At 36.6% G+C, this 22,695-nt stretch overlaps 3 protein-coding genes across 5 annotated transcripts; 2 read left to right on the plus strand and 1 right to left on the minus strand.

Annotated features, from left to right (window-relative positions):
• Positions 1-9,373: 9,373 nt before the first annotated feature.
• LOC116016076 (egg cell-secreted protein 1.1) lies at positions 9,374-9,820 on the plus strand. Its single transcript, XM_031256240.1, has one exon. The coding sequence runs from the start codon at positions 9,374-9,376 to the stop codon at positions 9,818-9,820; it is 447 nt and encodes a 148-aa protein (XP_031112100.1).
• A 1,111-nt stretch (positions 9,821-10,931) lies between these two features.
• Positions 10,932-13,318, plus strand: LOC116016544. Of its 3 annotated transcripts, none has more exons than XM_031256859.1 (6): positions 10,932-11,096; positions 11,173-11,252; positions 11,344-11,542; positions 12,333-12,464; positions 12,588-12,812; positions 12,938-13,318. In XM_031256859.1, exons 1-6 carry the CDS (start codon positions 11,001-11,003, stop codon positions 13,076-13,078), a joined length of 873 nt encoding a protein of 290 aa, XP_031112719.1. In that variant the 5' UTR covers positions 10,932-11,000; the 3' UTR covers positions 13,079-13,318. The 3 variants fall into 3 exon arrangements, with proteins under 3 accessions (XP_031112719.1, XP_031112720.1, XP_031112721.1); XM_031256860.1 differs by having other exon boundaries at positions 11,395-11,542; XM_031256861.1 differs by having other exon boundaries at positions 11,464-11,542.
• Positions 13,319-13,499: 181 nt separating this feature from the next.
• Positions 13,500-14,709, minus strand: LOC116016545 (glucuronoxylan 4-O-methyltransferase 2-like). Its single transcript, XM_031256862.1, has one exon. It carries the CDS (start codon positions 14,500-14,502, stop codon positions 13,678-13,680), a length of 825 nt encoding a protein of 274 aa, XP_031112722.1. The 5' UTR covers positions 14,503-14,709; the 3' UTR covers positions 13,500-13,677.
• Positions 14,710-22,695: the final 7,986 nt, after the last annotated feature.

Here is a 22,695-nt window from a genome sequence, read left to right on the forward strand (position 1 = left end):
CACCCCCCTATTTCCAATCCCACTCAAAACCAAGAAGAGTTGGCCAGCAACAAGCTTGACTAGGTCAACGGATTTGAAAAATTCTGCCCGACTACCGTTCAGCCTAAACTAGGGTGTCCCTTGTACCGCTGACATCTCCGTTGTCCCTTGTACCGCTGACATCTCCGTTGATGAGGCTAAACTTGACATAAATCCAAGCCATCATCGCCTCCAAAACAAGCAACCAGCAATACCAACTTCCTTTCACATTTTATCTTTTTCTCCTTTAATTTTTCATTTCTCCTCATATTCTCATTTTCAGTTTTTCTTTTTTTCCTCTTTTTTTTTCCTCTTTTCCTTTCCATTTCGTCTTTCTCTTTTTCTTTTCCTTGTCTTTTTTTTAATTCTTTTTTCCTTTTTCATCATTTGCATTTTCAATTTTTGAAATCAGATCAAGGTAGATCATCTTCTTCAAAGAAAACAGAGGAGGCATCATCATCATGAACAATCAATTCACGCACCTTCGAAGGTAGGTCAAGTAGATTATGAAAAATGAACTCCCATATTTACCCCCAACCCAATCTGCCAAGGCAACCACAGGGAGATTACCTTGCGGCGGACACTGAAAAATATTCATAGAAGCACAAGAATAAAGAAAATGGAACCATGACACATTAGAATCCAAGGACCAAGGAATCGGAACAGAGGTATCAACACCAAACTTTGCTAACATCATTAGAGATACTACAGCCCTTAAGCCTTCCCAACACAAAACCAAAGAAAAGAAAATAGTATGGGGATAAGAGAGATTTGACCCAGCCCAACAAATATATATCCTGCAAATACTTAGATCTATGACCAAGTAGCATGAGAAAAGAATTTATTTATGTCCAAAATGACAAAACCCTACTATATAAATATAAACCTACACTAAAGGCTAACCACATTAGTGTTTTTTCATGGTTTTTGAAGACAACATTGATTATGTGAAGGAGAGAAAGAGAAGAAAGAAAAAGAAATGAGTTCCTCCATCAAGTGAGGTTTTTTGTGGATCCACCCAAGAGAGAGAAAAGTCCCATAGAGTTGGCAGCTATGCCCATTTCGCTTTAAAGGTCATATGTCAGTTCTTTTTTTCTTTTTTCTTCTTTTTTTCTTCTCTTTCCCTACTCTCTGTCTTAGTTGGCACTTAAAAATCGATCTAAAAACCTCATTATTAAGGATGCCCAATCAAATACAATCTAAAATAATGAGAAATGTGAAAGGGTAAAGAATATTTCCTCTTTAGATTCATCCGATCACCATTTCTACTCAATGAAAAGTATATTAACAAGTGATTGATTATAAATTATAATTTTTATTAATCTCAAATTTCTATCATTACATCTTTCACCTTTGATGGTTTCACATAATCAATATCCATTAGAAATATTTATTGAAACAAATGATTGTACAATGGCAAGTGCTTTTATTCCCTCTGGCAGAACAATAACAATCATGAGGATTAGAGAAGCCTATCCAATGCCGCTTTGCTAATTCTTGGCAATCAATGTTGGCACAAACATCATCAACATCGAAACTTATAGGGCAATCGTGACCAAGACCTAAAATTTGAAATCAACAAAGCATGAAAAAAAATACATATTAAGCAAAAATTTTATATACAAAGAATTAAGTAATTATTATTTTATGATAACACATTTACATACCGAAAGCAATATTTGTGAGAATTGCTAGAGCAAGAATGGGAAGCACTATATAGTTCTTCATGACCTTTGGCTGCATATGGATTTGCACAAAAGAATTCTTTTAATCTGAATAAAATGGACTGTGTATTGCCTGAACAAATAGCTCTGTTATATAACATGTGAAATACTCAAAGGCGATGAGGATGATTATCGAAATCTGATACTAAATTAGTAAAATCCTTATTAAAAATGATCCGTTTACTATTATTAAATAGTATTCAATTCATTACCATTATTAAATAAGAGCATGCATATTTGGTTAATCTACAATAGAATACTATTAATGAAAATATGCCTTTTCCATTATTTAGTAAGTGTATTTATTCCCCGTAGTCGCAACGCGGTGGCTCATACTCTTGCTCGGAATGTTCTTAGTTGTGTTGATGAGGGGCGAATTGAATGTTTTGATTCTATTCCTATTTTTATTTTTGATGTTTTATGTATGAACTCGTTTGGTTATTAATATATTCGTGGTTTGTTTTTTTTAAAAAAAAAAAGTAAGTGTATTTTTTTTTAGTACAAAAGTAAGTGTATTTAATTATTCCCAAGATCTCCATATTGTAAAGGGAATAATTATTTTGTTGGGGACGTGTATTATTACTTATTAGGCCTTTTTTGAATTCTTAGGAATAATTTTTTTTTGTACTGCTAATTTTCCCTTATCTATCTTTGTTATATAATGAAATGTATTTTATAATAATAATAATAATAATAATAATAATAATAATAATAATAATAATATTTGTTGTCTACCCATCGTGCGGACTCACTGAGACTCCTCATCCTGATTGGTAACTTGGCGGTCCACCGAGAAATGAAATATATTGATTGCTTAGATGCAGGATTAAATGTATCAACAGTTGCAAAAAAGCGAGATAATGATACGTTACAATGTTACACCCTAAACTATCATATTTTGGATACTTTTAAGTCCTTCCAATTACTTGTCCAATGAAACCCATTTTAGGCAAGTGTATTTTTGTCTCTTCAATTTTTTCCAATGAGTTAATTATAGCAACGGTCCCTTGTCTTATTTTGAAAACTTTTGGTCATTTTGACACAAGAAAAATACCCTTGACTCCACTGAGGCTCGAACCCACCACCACACATATAAAAAGAAGGGTTCGATGCCACTAGACTACAAGGTCCTTGACACTCTAATTGTTTATATTATAGTATAAATATATTAATTATTTTTAGTTACGTTATAATTTAGAAATTGAGATTTAGATTGATTAAATGATGCATAAGTTTATATTTATTAGTGTAAATATGGTTTATACAACAAAAATAAAAGGGAAAGGGTCAAATAGACCCTTAAACTATACACCAAAAGTCAATTAGGTCCCTAAACTTTTAAAATGGTCAATTAAACCCTCAAACTTATCATTTTTGGTCAATGAAGCCCCAAAACAGGTAAATGACCTGTTATTACAGGTCATTTGTAGCAGTCCGGCCATAGGCGATGACTTTCGGCATCCGGCGACAACTTCCGGCCACCGGTGACGACTGCCATCCCGAACTGCTCCGCCAAATCTTCCACAAATGCTTCCATTTGTAGATGTCGCCATTGCTGACGTTGAAAGCTTCGTTCTTGGCGTATGGGTCCACCGTCGCCCAGATCTCATGCTCTGCAATGAAATCTGCATCGGAGCAAACAGAGTAGTCATCCCACGCAGCTTTAACGCCTGGGAATCTCATTGGGGCTCCTTTGTGCTTGCAGATAGCAGTGTAGACGTAGAGAGTTCCCACCATGTTCATCATGCTGTACGGAGAGAAGCCGTGGATGGTCCCCGGCCGGTGAACGGACCACGTTAATCCCTCCTTCTTCTTCTCCACCTCGTCAAACAGAATATCCTCAAGAACGTAGTAAAAGTTGGGCGTATCCAGCCGCGGCAAATTCTCGTGATACAGCGTGTCGTGGGCAAATTTTCCAAAATATTCGAACGAACCCACGTAGTGTTTGTGGCCGGTTTGCAGGCAAATATGCTTCAAATATGGAGAATTTGGGATTAGAGCATTTCAACACATTCCTTAACATTCTCCTGTTCACTTCATAGTTTTCCAGTTTCGTGGGCTGATTAGCCCACGTTGTAACACCCCGGCTCGGCTATACCGTACATCCGGAGTAGTTACCGCCACACCTAGACTGAACCCAGCCAAAACCATGCGGAGTTCACTCTAGGTGCACAGGCTAAGGGAAAGGAATACCAATTCACATCATCACCATCACCCGATATAACTTCATATACAGATGCATAGATAAGCAAAAGGGGGTAGCTGCACTAGCGACCACTATATACAAGAGTTAAGTACAAACTTACTAGCCAAAAGTTTAACATGGCGACAAAAGATATATTTACACAAAAGAGTTCCACCTAGAACCTCCCCAACCGACCTACTCCTCTAAGAGACGGTACTCGGGTCCGGAGTACGTTCCCCACACCAGATGCCACTCACCTGCGAACCAGGTGATATGGTCCAAAAAGTAGCAGGGAGAGTTCACCATCGACCACTCATCCCAATGCTCCGAAGGACTGGGGTCCCACGGATAGGGGTAAAAGACTACAAACTCTAAGGGGTCACTCCCCTCTAACACCTCGATGGGATAGAACCCAAACCTAGACTGGACCTTATCTAGAAAAGTCGGCTCACTACTGCGAACCGGTATGCGAGTGGGAGTAGTCGGATAAGTTGGAGGAGGACTGTACTGCAGAGGAGGAGAAACGGGAGCAAAGATCGGGTCCAAGGTAGGATCATAGACCGAGTCCAAAGTAGGAACGTAGACCGGGTCCGGAGCAAGAACCGAATCGGGAGTGTAGACAGGAGCAGGAGGGTCTGGAGCGAAGCCTGGGGCATACGGGTCATCACCCGTCAGCAAGTGCACGTAGCCATCATAGTCATATAGGGGAAAGTAAAACTCTGAGGAACCACTGGAGTTGTCATATAGGGGAAAGTAAAACTCTGAGGAACCACTGGAGTTCCCATATAGGGGAAAGTAAAACTCTGAGGAACCACTGGAGTTCCCAGGGCTACAAGAGCCCACACTAGACTGCATCTGATAAAGTACACAATGAAGTGTAGTTAGCGCGACGGCTAAGTAAGGATATCCATGATCACTCGAAAATAAACAAAGGTTTCAAAAATAGGTTTCAGTAATAGCAAGGCAAGATAACATTACCCATCAATCGCAATCGACCTGCAAACATTCTAACAACAAGCAGTTTCACTTATCCTCGGTAATTCAAACATATAACACGTTCATTAATTCACCCGTGGGGTACACAACTCCCACCTCTAATGTTAGGACATCTTACGGTTAGCTCTCACACCTTGCCCGTGAAGTACACAGCTCCCAACTTAAATGCACCCGTGGGGAACACATCACCCACCTTTAATTCGTACCTGGGGAACACATCACCCATCTTTAAGTAACACGTGGGGAACACATCACCCACCTTTGACTCGTACATGGGGAACACATCACCCATCCTTAATTATCACGTGGGGAACACATCACCCATCTTTGATTCGTACACGGGGAACACATCACCCGTCTTTAATTAACACGTGGGGAACACATCACCCACGTTTAAGTCACACGACTCCATAGCCAAAACTCACTCAAGTATATCCTCCCGACCCGCATACTTAGGTTAGTATTAGTCACATCACAGAAAATCCAAGCATAGGAGTCATAATAATTTCCAAAGCACAAATATTTCCCAAATTCGTAAAATATACAAATATAATATTTTGCCTTCAAAACATTCACCCGGATGCCCGTAGGCTTTCAAAACGTCACAACACTCAAGGTTAAAAACATCGGGGAAAAACCGGGTCAAGAACAAGTCGAAAACGAGTCCGCGTCGCGCGGACTCGCGACTGGCCGCACCAGCGGACGCACGTCCGGACCGCGTCCGCTGGTTCGGCGGGCTGTGCCGAAGGCTGGGCGCCTACGGACGCGCAGCGGACGCGCGCGTCCGCGAGGCGTCCAGCCTCGCTGTCGGAGGTTTCTGCTGGCGACACTCGAAAGATCGGGCCGGTAAAAATAGTTCCCGAACTATTTTTCACTTGAAATTTTTATGGTAGAACCCTAACTCATAGTACTTGATGTCCATAAAAAGTTTTGGTCATATTGGTCCACGAATAAACACAGAAAATTACATTTTTGCCCTTGGCAGTGTGCTGTCCAGAGTTTTTCTCTCTGGACCAGTTTTGGAAAAAAATTCGAAAACCATACTTATACTACTCCGATCATTATGAAATTTTATATGCGGGTTATACACTTATAGAACTACATGCCTAAAAAAAATGGGATCAAAATACCTTACCGATTTTTCCCAGTAAATCTCGGAAGTTACTGCCAGAGACTATCCTTATTTCTTTTCACTATTTTCACAAGTATAAGCCTATATGGGCATAAATTCAACATATACATGCATAAATTAGCTATGAACATGTATACAAAAATTACCAAAAATCCAAAGTGTAGTTTCTTAGGCTAACTTGTAGATCCACGAACTTAACACATAATTTCCACGTAAAAATTCCTAGTCATATAATTTACTAGCATTTGTTCACCTCCAAGTGATTGAGCCAACTTAAGGGATTCCTTACCTTTGTAGAAGACTTTTAAAACTTAAAAGTTGATGATGCCTTCCTTGGAGTTCTTCACCCAAAAATCCTAAAGATGTCACCATAACAACCATATTTTCATGCATTAACATTAACACTTAAGTTCTAGAGATGAATGAACCATCAAAGCTTAAAGTCTTACCTAGACTTGGTCACTTGAGTGGAGAAAATGAGTGGAAGTTCTAGATCACAAGTGAAAGACTTGAACAATTTTCTTCTTCTTCTACCTTAGTGTGTTTTCGAAAATGGGATGAAGAGAGGAGAGAGATGATCATAAATGTTTGGCTTGGAATGGAAGTCACAAGTACTAATGCACCATACCCCTTATGTCACAACATTAAATGGCTCAATCTAGACTAAGATTTGGGTTTTGCCACTTGTCATCACCTCATGAATCCCTTATGAAGATATTAATCTAATTGGCCAGTTTATGCTTAAATCAGATGAATGTTCGGAGGATTATAACTTAATTCGGGAAAATTCTAATACCAAAATTATCGTAAAAATATTCCCGTCGCAAATCACCAATTTTGGGAATTTTCCGGTAATCCGCCAAATTTAGGTTCAGAGTCCGTAACAATTTATCCCTTACAGTCCATTTAAGATTTCTCTTGAGCTAATCAAAAATTCAGGTTTAATCGTATGATACTTAATAATCCCAATTCTTAGAAAATTCGAATTGAATCTACGTCCTTAAAATTTTCTCGGTTCGTAACCGATACGTAGTTCGTAGCTTATCAATAATTAATCCTTAAGAGAAAAAGTTATTTCAAGCCCCGAATGGTTTTCTCTTAAATGTCATAGCTTAGAAAAAAAATTTTATATCGCTATTTTCGAATCTTTAGCTTTGCCGGAAAGCCGAGGGGTCACACACGTCATGTAAAAAACATGTGTGACAACACTGATCTTGGCGGAGCAGTTTGGGGCAGAAGATTGGCGACGTCTCCGGTCGCCTTCTCCGGCGAGTCGCCGGAAGGCAACCTTTTGGTCATCGGTTACATTTCCGGTCATTTTTGACCGGTTACCGGTAAATTTGATCTGTTTGACCAAAAATGATAAGTTTGAGGGTTTAATTGACCCTTTTAAAAGTTTAGGGACCTAATTGACTTTTAGTGTATAGTTTAGGGATCTATTTGACCCTTTTCCCAAAATAAAATAAATATCAAAGTGATATACTAATAGGCAACATCATTAATTCGGATAATGTAGAGTTAGCTTTAATTTTCGATCAATTCTCTAATAAGATATAAATTAAAAAATGTGCGGTGTCATTATAAACCTAATTTATTTTTAAATAACATGTCTTTGATTATCTTTATATATATATATATATATATATATATATATATATATATATATATATATATATAGTTGGGGTTTAAAATGGAGATTTAAATTCACTACATAATGCTTAAACTTATATGTATTAATGTAAAATGTGGTAGTCTAAAATTTTAATTAAAAAAAGCATATATTGTCTCGTGCAATGCACGGTCTAAACTTATATAATTTAATATAAAATATTGTCATAACATTTATAATAAAAGAAAAAGAATTGGATAATGCATATCTCTTACTGCCCCAGGGAAGCTAAGATATTATGGTAGTTGACGCTTTAGCAAAGGTAGCGATCAACCGCGGCTATGACTAGATTGAGTTTGTACGGCCTTCAGTTCATATTCTGGGGGAACTTGTGAATGATAGAGGCGCTGCTGGTGTGTAGACACTTTTGGTCATTTTGATGACTTTTTCATGTGAAGCATCTTCTTTATCATCGGAAAATACCATTTCCTAAAATAGGGTTTCACTAGAAAAATTCATCAAACAGATCAAAAGTGTCAAAAATATGATAGCATAGAGTGTTAAATGACAAAATTGATTGTCTAGGACTAAACTTGAAAATGTCACAAATGATAAGGGACCTCCACTGAAATTAACTCTTTGGAAAAAAATTAAAGAGACAAAAATACCTTTGCCTAAAATAGGGTTTCACTTGAAAAGTCATCGGAAGGACCAAAGTGTCCAAAATATGATAGTCTAGAGTGTTAAATGACAAAAACGATAGTCTGAGACTAAATTTGGAATCGTCGTAAAAGACAATGAACCTCTGCTAGCTGGAATTAACTCTAATTATTTTATTATAATGTAAATACATTAATTATTTTTAGTTAGGTTATAATTTAGAAATTGAGGTTTAGATTTTTTTTTTTTTTTGAAAAGAGATTTAGATTGATTGAATGATATATAAGTTTATATTTATTAGTGTAAATATGGTTTATACAAAAAATATCAAAGTGATATAATAATAGGCAACATATATCATTTGGGTAATGTAGATTTAGCTTTTCGATCAATTTTCTTATAAGATATAAATAAATAAATTAATAAATGAACGGTGTCATTATAAACATAATTTTTTAAAAAATATTTACATGTCTTTGATTATCTTATTTTATTTTAATAATTTAAAGTATAATAGATATGTTCTGCCAAACACTTTGTGATCAGAAGACATGTAGTGAATCTTTCATTTGGGAGGTTATGAGAGACTTTGTGATCAGATGACATGTAGTGACTCTTTCATTTGAGAGGTTATGTAATTGAGCCTGTAGGCGGTGTTATCTACTTGTAATACAGTCATGATACACATGTAAGTTCATTTTTAATATATTGAATATTATTTTTTATATCACATTGCAATGTGGATCATGATAAGTGTGTATTGTTAAATCCAACAACTTAGACAAGGTAGTGAGAAATCGAGCCGGTTGACATCTCTACTTAATTGCATGCACTAGCTGGGTATTAATTTGAAATGAATAATATAATGCACTTTACATCGTCTAATAATTCGCATGTAAGTTACAAATCTTTTTGTTTTCCCATTAATTATACCCCTCAGCTTGATCATCAAGTCGATCTGCATGCCTTCTTCTTGTATATAAATAATCTCCATCCAGGATCACCTTAACAAATTAAACTAATCAACCCAAACTTTTCTCTGCACCGCCATGGCTGCTAAAACTTCAAACCTCATTCTCAAAGCTCTCCTACTACTTTCCGTAGCTTCCACGGCCGCCGTGGCTCGACCGCTGAGCGCGAAATCCACGCTCCTCACCAGGCTAAAGCTAGACGGTGGCGAGGGAGACGAGGTTTCAGAGTGCTGGGACTCGCTGTTTCAGCTGCAATCCTGCACGGGAGAGGTGATTCTGTTCTTCATGAACGGGGAGGCTTATCTTGGGCCCAGCTGTTGCCGCGCGATTAGGATCGTTGGGCGCAAGTGTTGGCCCGCCGTGTTTGGCTCCCTCGGGTTTACGGCCGACGAGAGCGACGTTCTGCGTGGATATTGCGACGACGTGGAAGACGACGGGCACGATGGTGATGCTCGGCCTCCGTCGCCTCCACGCCCTGTCAATCTTACCACTACTAGATTCAGTGTTCAAGAATCGTCTCCATAGTAATATCTAATATGTTGTCTACGTGAGAAATTGTGAGAATAATTAAAATAAAATTGGGTTTGTATGTGTTTTTATTTTAATTTGGCGATTGGGCTTTCATTGCAATTTCAGAGATGTTAATTATGTGGAAATTAAATTATGCTCTTGTGCTCGTGTTTATTTTCCAAATCACACTTATCGTTTGCCCAAACTCAAAGTGGCTTGGTAGAATTCAAACCATATTGATCCAAAATTACCAATATAGGAGATCGATATTTAGATATATACCAAATCATGTTATATTCCCATATACTACAATGAGCAAATTATTGTTATGATTCACACACAATGGTGTGAATCATAACAAAAAATATATTTTTAATATACAAGAAGTATATTATTGAATGTACATTTTCTAAAATAATGTACTTTTAGTACTTAAATAGTTTATTTTTTTTTTGAATACAATGCACATTTTTAATATGCTAAAAGTACAACTGTGTGAATAATGATTCACACAATAATTATTGAGTACAATGGGTGTCGACTAATTTTTTTGTAGACGATGATCACACTTATGGACCATGTATTAAATAAAGATATATTATTTATGTATTGTATATATATTATTTAGTAGTATACAAAATAATGTATATTTAATACAAATAATGTATTTTAATTATACAATTAATGTAACTTTGCTATATTAAAATTGTACATTTTATTCATGGTTCTACAATTGTGTAGACCATAGTCTATGAAATAATGATTGTAAAATGGAAAAGATCATGTTCTGTGGAATCATGATTGTAAAAATTGTAAGAATAAACAATGATTGTAAAATGAGAAAGAGGAGATTCATGTTTTTTACTTTTAAATATATGGACGGAAGTATTGTTACTTTTCTAATGAAGGTATCCGTTTTGTCTCTCATACTAATATGAACTAACATAATTGTTAAACATATACTATTCTATAAGCATATATTAAAAAGAAAAAAAAAAGGGCATTTGAAAGACATTCCTGAATAGATTGGGAAGAAGTAGAATTTTGAAAAACATGGGGTCATTTGTTTAACTAAAGACAATAGTGATAACAACCACTCGGCATAATAGTTCAATCCAAGCGCCCGGTTGAGAAGAGATATTGTGAATGGAATTAATCAGAGCGTTAATGGTTTATGGTGATTCGCTGATTCTGTATGGAACTGAAGCTGAGTCAACCCCATCTTCCAGCTTCCTCGACATCCCTTTTCGTCGCAATTTCCATTCACAAACACTTCCCAATTCTTGCTGTGGTACTTCTTCTCTCCTCATCTCCAACAAAAGTAAACAAATACAGAGTAAAATAGCCTCTGGGTTTTGTCTTTGCAGAGATGGAAATGCCAGGTTCAGGAGCTTTCTGCAAAGGGTCGACGCCAATTCAAGAAAATCTCTGTTCATGTCGTGAAAGAGTAAGCTTTCTGATGAGAAAATCAATTATTCTTTCATTTTGGGTTTTCTTCAGAATTTCAATAATCTTTTTTTAATTTCCTTTATGTAAAGAATGATGGTATTTCGTTTGATTATGGTTCATGACGATTCTGGTAATGGTAGAGGTGAAAATTTGAGTACAATCTCAAAGCTTTATGGGGTTCCCATTGATGAAATTGCTGCTGCTAATAGGGATATTCTTGATGATGACCTTATTCTTCAAGGGAAACATCTCAATATTCCTTCCTCTCCTGGAGAATGCACGCGAATGGTGAGGGTTCTCTACTCATTTTTTTAATTGATTGATCAACTGCTGTTGTTCTCTAAACTATGGACTTGATTGTGATTTACACACTCATTCAATTTAATAAATTTCCAGTTTATTTTCACTTTCATGGCTAAGTGTTTACATTATGAATAATGAGTATTCTACCAGCTATAACAAGGATGTGTAGCTACAGCTATGTGTGAGGTTTTCTCGTTGATATTTTGTCTCATTCAGACAAGAAATGCTTCCGAGTCTTTTAACAATTATTGGCTCCAACAAGAAAAAATTTGCAGCTCACTCCCATAGGCTCATGTAGACGCAATTTGGAGGAAGGGAAACAGGAGAGACACTTTTGGAGGCGGTTAGAATACTACAGGAATCTCGAGAAAGTCATTCCAAAAGACGTTACCTTACTTTGATGCATTGACTAATATTTAGATGCTTATATACCATAATTTGACTCGTAAGAATGAGATGCATCCTACTTGGTGTTGTTTCCAATTTTTGAAATACATTGATTTGTGTTGGGCGTCGGCTGAGTTCAGCCCCTGCTCGATTTGAGACGTGGTATTTTGGCTTACGCCCATCCCATCAATTTGTCCACCTCCACCCCTCCTCCCTGCTCCAAAAAAATTAAAAAAGAAAAAATTAAAAAAGAAAAAGGAAAGAAAGGATAATGACTTAAGGTAATGAAAGTAAAGATTGATGAACTTACTTTTTGTCATCTTTACTGACTATTTCCCATTCTTTCTTGAAATCTGAAATTTTATATGTTGCTCATGCTTCTTACCAGTATCCAGCAGCGAAGATTACATTACCAGTAGCTGGAAGAAATTTGTCTGGAACACGGCAGCATTTGGAATTCTATAGTAGGCACTTGAACCAGAAAATGCTTTCAATGCTATCATTACATCATTTGCCATATGTAAGCCCGTTTTTCATATTTTCCATATTTGTCCCATAAATTGTGGAGATAGTCTTCAACATTAGCTTTCATTGCTTTTTGGAAACTTAGTAGCATCCTCAATCAAATTGTCAATATCATCAGGCTAAAACAACTGGCTGTTTCCTAGTTCTGGTTCCTTTGTTAGCCTTTTGCATTAGGTGCGTCATGGATGCTTTTCTCAATAGAAATGTTGGTGATGGGAAACTTCAAGCTATGAATGAACCCAACATCGACAACCATGGGTCTAAAAGCAGGTGGAAATTAGCCCTGAGTGACTTAAGGGATCCTGATGCACCAGACACTGATCATTCAAGACAAGATATTGATGTAAGTATGTGACAGGGCAGGATTCTTAATAACATCGAAAGCATTTTTTTTTTTAAAGATTGGGTTTCTTCTCGAACACAGTCGTTTTTACCATGTTTGTTATCGTATTTACACTTTTTTGACAGTTGTTTTCCGACAATGAAGAACATTTCCAATCTGAAAAGATTTCCCAAGCTTACACTAAACTGGAAATTGACTATCAGAAGTTCCTATCTGAATGTGGAATTAGCAAATCTGGGTACTGGCGAGGAGGTTTGCCTGAGTAGGAACTAGAAGTAGTCAGTGAGGATGTAGTAGATATTTGGTGACAAATGTACAGGTTGATGTTGTAAAGAAAATATGAAAAGCAAAAGTAAACAGCAAAAGATTACATTTCATTTAGGCCTTTTCTGATTGAATTTCACATTGAAACTTATGAGTTCTTTATCTTGTTTGAAGACATATCATAAGAACTGTATTTCCTCTAAACATTACTTCTACAGAATCTTTATTATTGTTGAAGATCATCTTATGCCTCCTCACATTAGGCAGGATGGAAGACAAGGTATTGATCTCATAACATCTTAAATGGCATGAGTGCATTTGATCATATAGTGGTGAAATGATCATTTATATGTGGACAATGAATATGAAAAAGAGTTAAAAAAATGCACTGCAATTCATATCAATCAACACATTAAATAATACAGAAAACATGGAACACAAATTGATATTAAAATCCAGTGTAAAATGGAGAAATTAAAAGAAATAAATATCCTATGCTTCTTCTGTAGGAACAAGTGTGAATCATTTTTGTGATGTCTTTGGATGATGAGAGTTTTTATGATATGTGGATAATGACAGTATATGCTTATGCTTGCAGGTGCTATGGACAGAAGGGTAGATTGGAGGAAGTCCTGTGACTGAGGATAGTGAAGTGCCTAAGCATCCCAACTTGCCCCTTCATGTATCCCTCACAGAGAAAGGCCCTTGAAAATTTGTTGTCCACCCACCTATCAGCATCGTGCACAAAGATATCGGTTTTGGCCCCGGGCGATCTGTTCTTTGCCATCAACCCGACCGTGTAAATCACCGTCATTCTTCCAGGCAGTTCTTTAGACCAGCTCTTGGGCGCATCCACCATGATCAAATCCCATTCTGTATCGTACACTACCTTGGGCAGTTTCTTGTGTGCCAGTATGCAGTTGGAGAATCTCGGATCCGTCACCTTCTTGCACTCTTCATCCCTCTTCCCATCCTCCAGCAACTCCACAGCTTCCTCAACTTGAGTATCATACTCTACATGGTAGATTTCTAAAGAAAGCCCCATCCCTTTCACGCGCTCTATCCAATCGCCATCCTCTTCCAGGAAGACAGTGCGCCCGTTGTGATTCAGGGATTTCCACAACAAGCTGTCGAATCCAAGCCCGAAGACCAGGAAGTTGCAGGGTGATCTGTTCTGAAGGACTGTTTTGGTGAGGGAGATTTCCTGTAAGGTTTGCTGGGGAGTCCTGTTTGCTGTAGCATAGTGGACAAGTGCATCAGCTAGAGAGGGTGGGATTTTCTCCAATGGTGGTTGCGGATCATCATGCCATTGGCTTTGTAGGTTGGAAGCTGAGAGCCTTTGCCTCATTACACAGAGAAAGATGAAAAGGAAGAAGATGAAGATGATGAGCTTGTGGCTCTTAGACTGCTGGTGTTTGGATGACATTGTCACTTTTTCTTGGTTCAGGGATGGATTGCTGCAATGATATTGGATTTATGTTGTTTGGTGTGGTTTTTAAACTTGGTTTTGCAGTGGAGAAGGGTTGAACCTAGTCTCAGAAAAGTTGGCCTGAGATTATTTCCCCATTTACTAGAAGATTTGTTATTAATGTGATTTTTTGTTCATTCTATAATCACCTCTTAGCACATAGGCAGTGATGGGTAAATACCCCAGGGACTACTGTAGAAATATAATGTATAGTCCGTGTATTGTTGTACCCTTAAAAGGTCGGGTGTCCCTTAGAAATTGTTAAGGGTCAAATGTAATATTATATTCCTGAAGGGTCAGGTCCTATTTCTATATAAAGGACCTGACCCTCCTTGTATTGGCATCCTGAAATCCATGGATCACTTTGATCCTTTCATCATGTCCATCCTTCACTCTCTCTCTCTTGTTCTTGGCTCATCTTCTCCAGGGAGGAAACCATAGCTTTCCTCCCCAAGCATACACACTCCATACACTACATCATACACAATCAAACACACGTGGTGTAAATCCGTACCCCCGTTTACATTTACACCATCATTGGCGCCGTCTGTGGGGATCGCGACGAAATGCCGTGTTCCTCTAATCAACGGGATGGTGTTCACCACCATCCTCATCACCATTAACAATAACTTCATTGACCAGTTCCACCGGAGTCGCTGACAACTGCGCAGATTTCTACCCGGCCGAAGTCGTTGCTGCCACCACGGCCTCCACCAACCTCCTGCACACCATCGTCCGGCGAAAGTCGCAACCACCATCAACAAAAAAAAAATGAAATGAAGATGATCGAAAGCTGAAAACCCATTGAGGGATCATAATTTTGGACTGCAAAATACTCGCCGAGACTGATTTTTCGTCTTCACTACGGAGGTTCTGGCCATTTTTTTGGACGTTCGACGCGTCGAAAGTGGCACTCGACGCGTCGAAAGACCTCAAAATGAGGCAAAACGCATGCGGGAAGGAGAACAACGTCATATGCACCGCCACCACCACCTCCGGCGACGCAGCAGACCCGACGAGGGCGAGAGTAGTAGCGGCGTCGGCTCCATTTTGCGAAAAAAGAAAGAACGGTGGAAAGTTGCGAAGAACAGTGGCCACCATCTTCAAACACCGCCTCCACTCACCGCCGCCAGCCACCGTCTCCCCCCATCTCCGGCGATCTCTCTCCCTCGCAAAGTCACGGACCAAAATGGAGAAATGTTGAAGATGATGAACAGGAGTTTTGTTTCCTCTTCATATTATTATAATATTACTCCGTGTTATGTATTATTATTATTATTATTATAATAATATAAAAAAAAAAGGCAAAAGTAGCAACAGCCGAAAGCTGCTGCTACTTTGCATAAAGTGGGGGACTTTGTCCCCCACGTTATATTAAAAAAAAAAAAAAAAAAAGGCTACTTTGCATAAAGTGGGGGACTTTGTCCCCCACGTTATATTTTTAAGTAAAAAAATAAATAAATATATATATATATATATATATATATATATAATTATATATGTTATAATATAATAATTGATTATGTTTATTTGAATGATTATGTCAATCATTAACAATATTCTTAGAATTTTTAAGTTCACAGGTTCTCTATCAGATTGATCAGAATGCTGTGGAGTATTTACAAGAACCTAGTAGCATATGTTGCTTGAGAAATTGAAGATGCTCCAGCAATTATTCAGGAGGCCAGCTTCAACATGCTACTCGGAATTAGAACTACAATGTTCCTAGATTTGGCTAGAGATTGAAAATTGTAGCCGATGTACATTGTATAGGACCATTGTATTAAAAAAAAAAAAATTACACGAAACTTTCGTTTGAGGTTTTGTTCAACCTGCACGAATTTTCGTTTGGGGTGCGTTCGGCCTGCACGAGTCTTCGTTTGGGGTGCGTTCGGCCTGCACGAGTCTTCGTTTGGGGTTGCGTTCAACCTGCACGAGTCTTCGTTTCGGGTGCGTTCGGCCTGCACGAGTCTTCGTTTGGGGTGCGTTCGGCCTGCACGAGTCTTCGTTTGGGGTTGCATCCGACCTGCACGAATTTTTCGTTTGGGGTTTTTTATTTGACCTGCACGAATTTTTCGTTTGGGGTTTTGTTCAACTTGCACGAATTTTTCGTGTGGGGTTTTTTGTTTGACCTGCATGCATGACGTGCATATCTGCATTTTTATCTCAACTTTTTGCAGGATGATGAATTTGTGAAAAGCTCACTGGACAATGGACATGAAAAATCGCTAGAGATTCAACCTAGAAAAGCTGATCAAACTGCATAAAACCAAGACAACCCCCTTTTATTGTCTTTAAATGATTACGCCTTTTTGGTTGTACTCTTTTTCCCTTAGCTAGGTTTTTTCCCATAGGGTTTTTCTTAGCCTAAGGTTTTTAACGAGGCAACCAGCGTAAATCACGCCCCTTATGCTCAACTCAAACTTGAGGGGTTCATCACAGACTATTAAGGCATTCAGACCGGGGAGACTTTGCTTGTAACAAGTTGGCCGCCCGGAGCACATTTTACTTCTCGAACCTGACGACTCTCGCAGATTCAAGAAGTGGGGGACTTGTGATGGGTAAATACCCCAGGGACTACTGTAGAAATATAATGTATAGTCCGTGTATTGTTGTACCCTTAAAAGGTCGGGTGTCCCTTAGAAATTGTTAAGGGTCAAATGTAATATTATATTCCTGAAGGGTCAGGTCCTATTTCTATATAAAGGACCTGACCCTCCTTGTATTGGCATCCTGAAATCCATGGATCACTTTGATCCTTTCATCATGTCCATCCTTCACTCTCTCTCTCTTGTTCTTGGCTCATCTTCTCCAGGGAGGAAACCATAGCTTTCCTCCCCAAGCATACACACTCCATACACTACATCATACACAATCAAACACACGTGGTGTAAATCCGTACCCCCGTTTACATTTACACCATCAGGCAGAAAACTAGTTACCATGTTGGTACGAGCTTAGCTCACTGGTTCAGTACTTCGGTAGGCAGTATTTGAAAAAAGAGACCAAGGTTTGAACCTGAATTACGTTCAAAGTGGACAGATCTCTTGTACGCACTGGTATTTGACCATGTCTACTGAGTCATTGAGTAATTGTGATTTACATCTTCCCAAATGTTCTGTCAGACCGGGGTGTGAGGTCTTGGAATTGAGGATTCAACCTTTTAAGAAGAAGAATAAGAAAACTAGTTATAGATCTTACAATATATTAAAAAGAATATTTCTAATTTAGTCATTGAATAATAATTTGACTTTTGTATATTATTTTTATTAACGTTCCATTTTTTGTTAACAATATCATTCCATATTCATAAAAATTAAAAGCTGATAAATTACTATATTGACAATAGCATAATTGACAAAGTTAATGTCTACCAATAACCGATTTCAATATAAGGTTAGTAAACATATTACTGAATATAGAGTTGTTCAAAAATGTGTGAATGTAGAGGTTTCAAAGTGTGAATGTAGAGTATAGAAATCGTGAATGTAGATTTATGATTGTGTGAATGTAGAGTTGTCCAGAAATGTGTTAATGTGGAGGTTTCAAATTGTGAATATGGAGCATAGAAATCGTGAATGTAGAGTTATGCATGTGTGAATCTGTAATAGAGTTAAGAAGTTCTAGCAACTTGTAGCCCTGTAATGTGTGAATGTGGAGTTCTCAAGTTGTGAATGTGGAGCATAGGACCTGTGAATATAGAGTTTTGAATGTGTGAATATAGAGTATAGTGTATGTGAATGTAGAGTATAGTTACTAAACATACAATCCTGTAATGTGTGAATGTGTAGTTTACAAATTGTGAATATAGAATATAGTGTATGTGAATATAGACCCAGGTCCACCTTGCAAGGTGGACCTGGGTCCACGACATTGGTGGGTCGAATTGCTTGAGCTTCCTCAAAGCCTATTCAAAATTTGCACCGATGATTATTTTGGGATTCCAAGAGTGAGGAGAGTTAAGGAGAGAGGGGGTATCCCGGCCCATCCATTTGATATAAAATAAAATAATAGTAATAATAATAATAATAACCGATTTAATCTTACAAGGCATTTTGTTGGGGGGGGGAGGGGGGGGGGGAATTATGCAGTTGTTACATAGTGGACCATGGTCCTCACAGTGATGTATGGACCATGTAGACGTGATCGCGGTTCAGTTCCGATTCCGAACTGCCGGTTCACGGTTCCATGAATCTACAAACAGGAACCGGAACCTTATATTAAGGTTCCGGTTCCAGTTCAAACCGTTTTTTTTTCATATTTCTTTTTTCTTTTGGTTTGTTATTTAGTATATATTATATACATAATATGTTTTGTTATTTAAGTATATAGAAAATATATAATATCTAGTATATGTATAATATTTAATATCTAATATCTAATACATATAAAACATTATATATAAATCATAATATATATTAAAAATCATATTTTGTTAATATATATATATATATATATATATATATATATATATATATATATATATATATATATAATACATACTATGTATATATGTAATATCTAATACTACCTCCGTCCCAAAATGGTTGTCTGGTTCGTTTAACGAGACTTGACTAAAGTAATTTTTAATCCAATTTTATATTATTAAGTTTAGCATTAATATATAAAATTTATATATTTAGAAACTACATTAAAAGTACTATTAAACACAAAAAAATTAAATTTAAAAATAATAAAAAATTACTAAAGAAAATAAGCAAAGAAGGAAGAGTTGGTTTGACCAATGAATAGTAAATAGGACAGGTAAAATGGGACAGAAGGAGTATATATATAAAATATATATATAATTTTTTTTTATATTTTACGGTTCCGGTTCTGGAATAATAGGAACCTTAACCGGAACCTTATGGGTTCCGGTTCGGTTTGCACAGTGCACGGTTCGGTTCGAACCATCCGGTTTGAACCGAACCGTGGTCATCCCTAGGACCATGATCGTCGAATGAAATTGTAGTAGAATTAAAATGATATTTTAGTGTTATTATAATGAAACTAGTTTGTGTGTAAAATAAAACTAAAAAGCAGAGCACATTATTGTCAAATGAAAATGTACAGTAGTAGTATAATTAAAATGATACTTTAGTATTGCTGAAACTAGTGTGCATAGAAAATTAAACTAAAATCCAAAGACGTACAATAACATATATTGTCAAATGACTTGAAGTGCAATTAACTAAAATTCAAAGACATATAATGTCAAATGACCTGATGTGCAATTAAAATAATACTTCAATATTATTATAATTAAACCAGTGTGTGGAAAATGAAAAAAAAAATAGAGCTCAAACAACAATGTATATTATCAAATGAAACTGTACTATAATAGAATTAAAATATACTTTAGTATTGCTATAATGAAACTAGTGTGGTGGAGGGAAAATGAAACTAAAAAACATAACAATATTTTCAAATTAAACTGTAGTGTAATTAAAATGATACATACTTCATGGTCCACCCTGCTAAGACTATGGTCCACATTAAAATTTGTTGAATTATGAGGGAAAGGAATTTCAATTCCATGGGGGAGAAATAATGTAAAAATAAAGTGAGAATTTAAATTCTAGTGTATGGTTTGTAGGAATAGAATTACTGGCAATTTCAATTTCAATTTCAATATTTGGTGTACATGGAATTGAAAAAAGAATAAGTAGTATATATAAAGTTTAAAATGTCCATACTTATTAAAAAAAACATATTCAAATACCACTCATCTATAGCATCTCCTGAACAAAACATATTGTAATTATTTTTCATGCAATAGATAGGGAGATGTTATACATCAATTTTAGGTTAAAAAAAAAAGAGGGGCTCAAAGTTATTTTTTTCTTCCTAAAAACTAAGGAATTGATTGAAATTCTAAGGGGACATGGAATTCTAATTGAATGAAATTGAGGAAATTACAATTCTCCCAACCAAACAAAGAAATTTACTTACCTTCAAAATTAGATGGGAATGGAATTATAATTTCCTCTAACCAAACCCGTAATACTTTGGTTGAAGCATTACCCTCAGTATTCAAATTGCCACTAAATTATCTAAATATGTTTAAAGAAGTTTCAATGGAGGCAAATAAAAGAATTGGTGTCAAACACCTTGTGCTTAGATGGCAGAGTAGTGCCTCTCCTATATGGGAGGTCATGAGTTTGAGTCTTAGTGGAAGTGATACTGACTCCTGACTTTCTGTGCACAGATACTATAATGTAATAGAGTTAATTAGTTGTATTAAAAAAAAATAAAAGAATTGGTAAGAGAGGAAATCAACGTGTAGTAACCTTTTAACCCCTAGATTTCATAAAGACGGGAGAATTGGTGTAATAAAGATTAAATGTAAAAGTATTAGCAAAATTAAATGTAAAATGTGTGATTTAATTATTAATTAAGAATTAAATTTGAAAATATTATCATAGTCAAGTAACAAATTTAAAATTGACTTTCAAAATAAGTTTTGATACATTTTGAGACATCTATTCTTTATATTTATAGGAGTGAATTCTATTTTTGGTCCTACTGTTATAGGGGCGTTTTCAATTTTAGCCCATCTTACTTATTTTTGTCATATTATGACCACTATTATTGAACGTGTTTCAATGTTAGTCCACCGTTAGTATTTCCGTCAAGTAAGCGTGTACTCCAGGGCTATTTTGGTCTTTCTACGCTTGTCTCTTATCTTTTAAGCTTTGCGCTGCTACTGCTTTTCCTTTCCCTTTCTGCCCTACAATTCTGAAAAAAATTGCTTTAATTGAGCATGTTGCTGCTAACTGTTTAGGGAGTCAAAGTGATGAACGTGTTACTGCTAGCTATTTCTCAAGGTTTATGCGGTTAAAGAGGGGAAGCTTATGGCAGCCATGATATATCGTCCAAGATGTCGCATTTGGTTGACCTTGCGGGGAAGAAATTGTCGCATAATGCGTTGCTTAGAGATATTATTATGCTTGAGAATCAGATCCCACTGTTTGTGCTTAGAAAAATGCTGGAACTGCAGTGCCAATCGCCGGAGGCGTATGATGACTTGCTTCTCACCATGTTAATGGGGTTATCCAAAGATCTTTCCCCATTCAAGATGGCTGATGATTCCGCCATTGTTCAAATCGCCGAGGCTACTCATCTTCTGGGCTACCTGTTCAAGTCGATCGTGCCGAAAATAGAAGGTGAGCACGTAGAAATAGAGATTGATTAGGCTCAATTCTTTAGATCAGAAACTCTTGCAGAACCACGGATAGTGTTTAATAGACAAAAGAGCCACACCTATGAGAACTAAACAAAGGTTTGGAGCTGAGGTTCCTGTGTGAGATATGTTATCACTTACACAAACGGCATTACGGTTTAAAGATATTGCATTCTACCCGACATCTAGTAGAGCAAATATGTCTTCACAATGGAATGTTCAAAGGCTAACATCTACGTATCCTATGCATGATTATCCGTCGAGCACTATTGTGTCAATTTTTTATGTCTCGAAAAATTAATTTTCATTAATGTGGGGGATTGTTAAAAAAAATGTTATTTTTGGCATTTAATTAAAGTGGTCATTTTGTGGTATAAGTTTCCTTTCAATTTGGATCGAGTTAAAGTGGATTTGCATTCTTATAATCGAGAGGTTTATTTGATATATTATACGCACAAAATGAATATTGATTGAGTGAGAAATTGATTCTCAAAGTATACCTACTTGGATAGAGAAAATTGAGTTGGGAAGGCTTTGAAGAGGCCTTTAATTTGTCCCATTTTTCCTTTAAGATACTTGTGTTAGGCAGAATGTTTTTGAGTAGCTTGTTTTTAGAACAACTTCAAAACTCTGATTTTTCTCTCTTGAAACTCTCCTTTCTTCTTTGTAACTGTCTACCAACACTTTGATATTAAAATTACAAAGTGCTCACTGGAAGCATTATATTTGAGTGTTCAAATATAGTGTTATAATCCATTTTATTCTGAGAGACTAATGGTACAATACTCCTAGCACTATCGAGAGGTAGTAAAGAATCGATTTTAAGAAGAGTGTCTATTACACACGATTTAAATTTTCACTTAGAATTATTTTTTAGGATATTAAAATATTGTGTATTATTTATTTTATATAAATAAATATGTTTTATTAACTTATTCTTCCTCCACATTAGGAGGTAATTTTAGTCA

Source organism: Ipomoea triloba, chromosome 4, assembly GCF_003576645.1.
Source record: "Ipomoea triloba cultivar NCNSP0323 chromosome 4, ASM357664v1".
In the NCBI taxonomy this organism is placed as follows: domain Eukaryota; kingdom Viridiplantae; phylum Streptophyta; class Magnoliopsida; order Solanales; family Convolvulaceae; genus Ipomoea; species Ipomoea triloba.

Excerpts from the sequence above, each read along its gene's own strand:
- LOC116016076 (XM_031256240.1), top strand. The coding sequence starts at position 9,374 with ATGGCTGCTAAAACTTCAAACCTCATTCTCAAAGCTCTCCTACTACTT.
- LOC116016544 (XM_031256859.1), top strand. The coding sequence starts at position 11,001 with ATGGAACTGAAGCTGAGTCAACCCCATCTTCCAGCTTCCTCGACATCC. Across the intron at positions 11,253-11,343 it reads TCTGTTCATGTCGTGAAAGA|AATGATGGTATTTCGTTTGA; the intron begins GTAAGCTTTCTG and ends CTTTATGTAAAG. Across the intron at positions 11,543-12,332 it reads CTGGAGAATGCACGCGAATG|TATCCAGCAGCGAAGATTAC; the intron begins GTGAGGGTTCTC and ends GCTTCTTACCAG.
- LOC116016545 (XM_031256862.1), bottom strand. The coding sequence starts at position 14,502 with ATGTCATCCAAACACCAGCAGTCTAAGAGCCACAAGCTCATCATCTTC.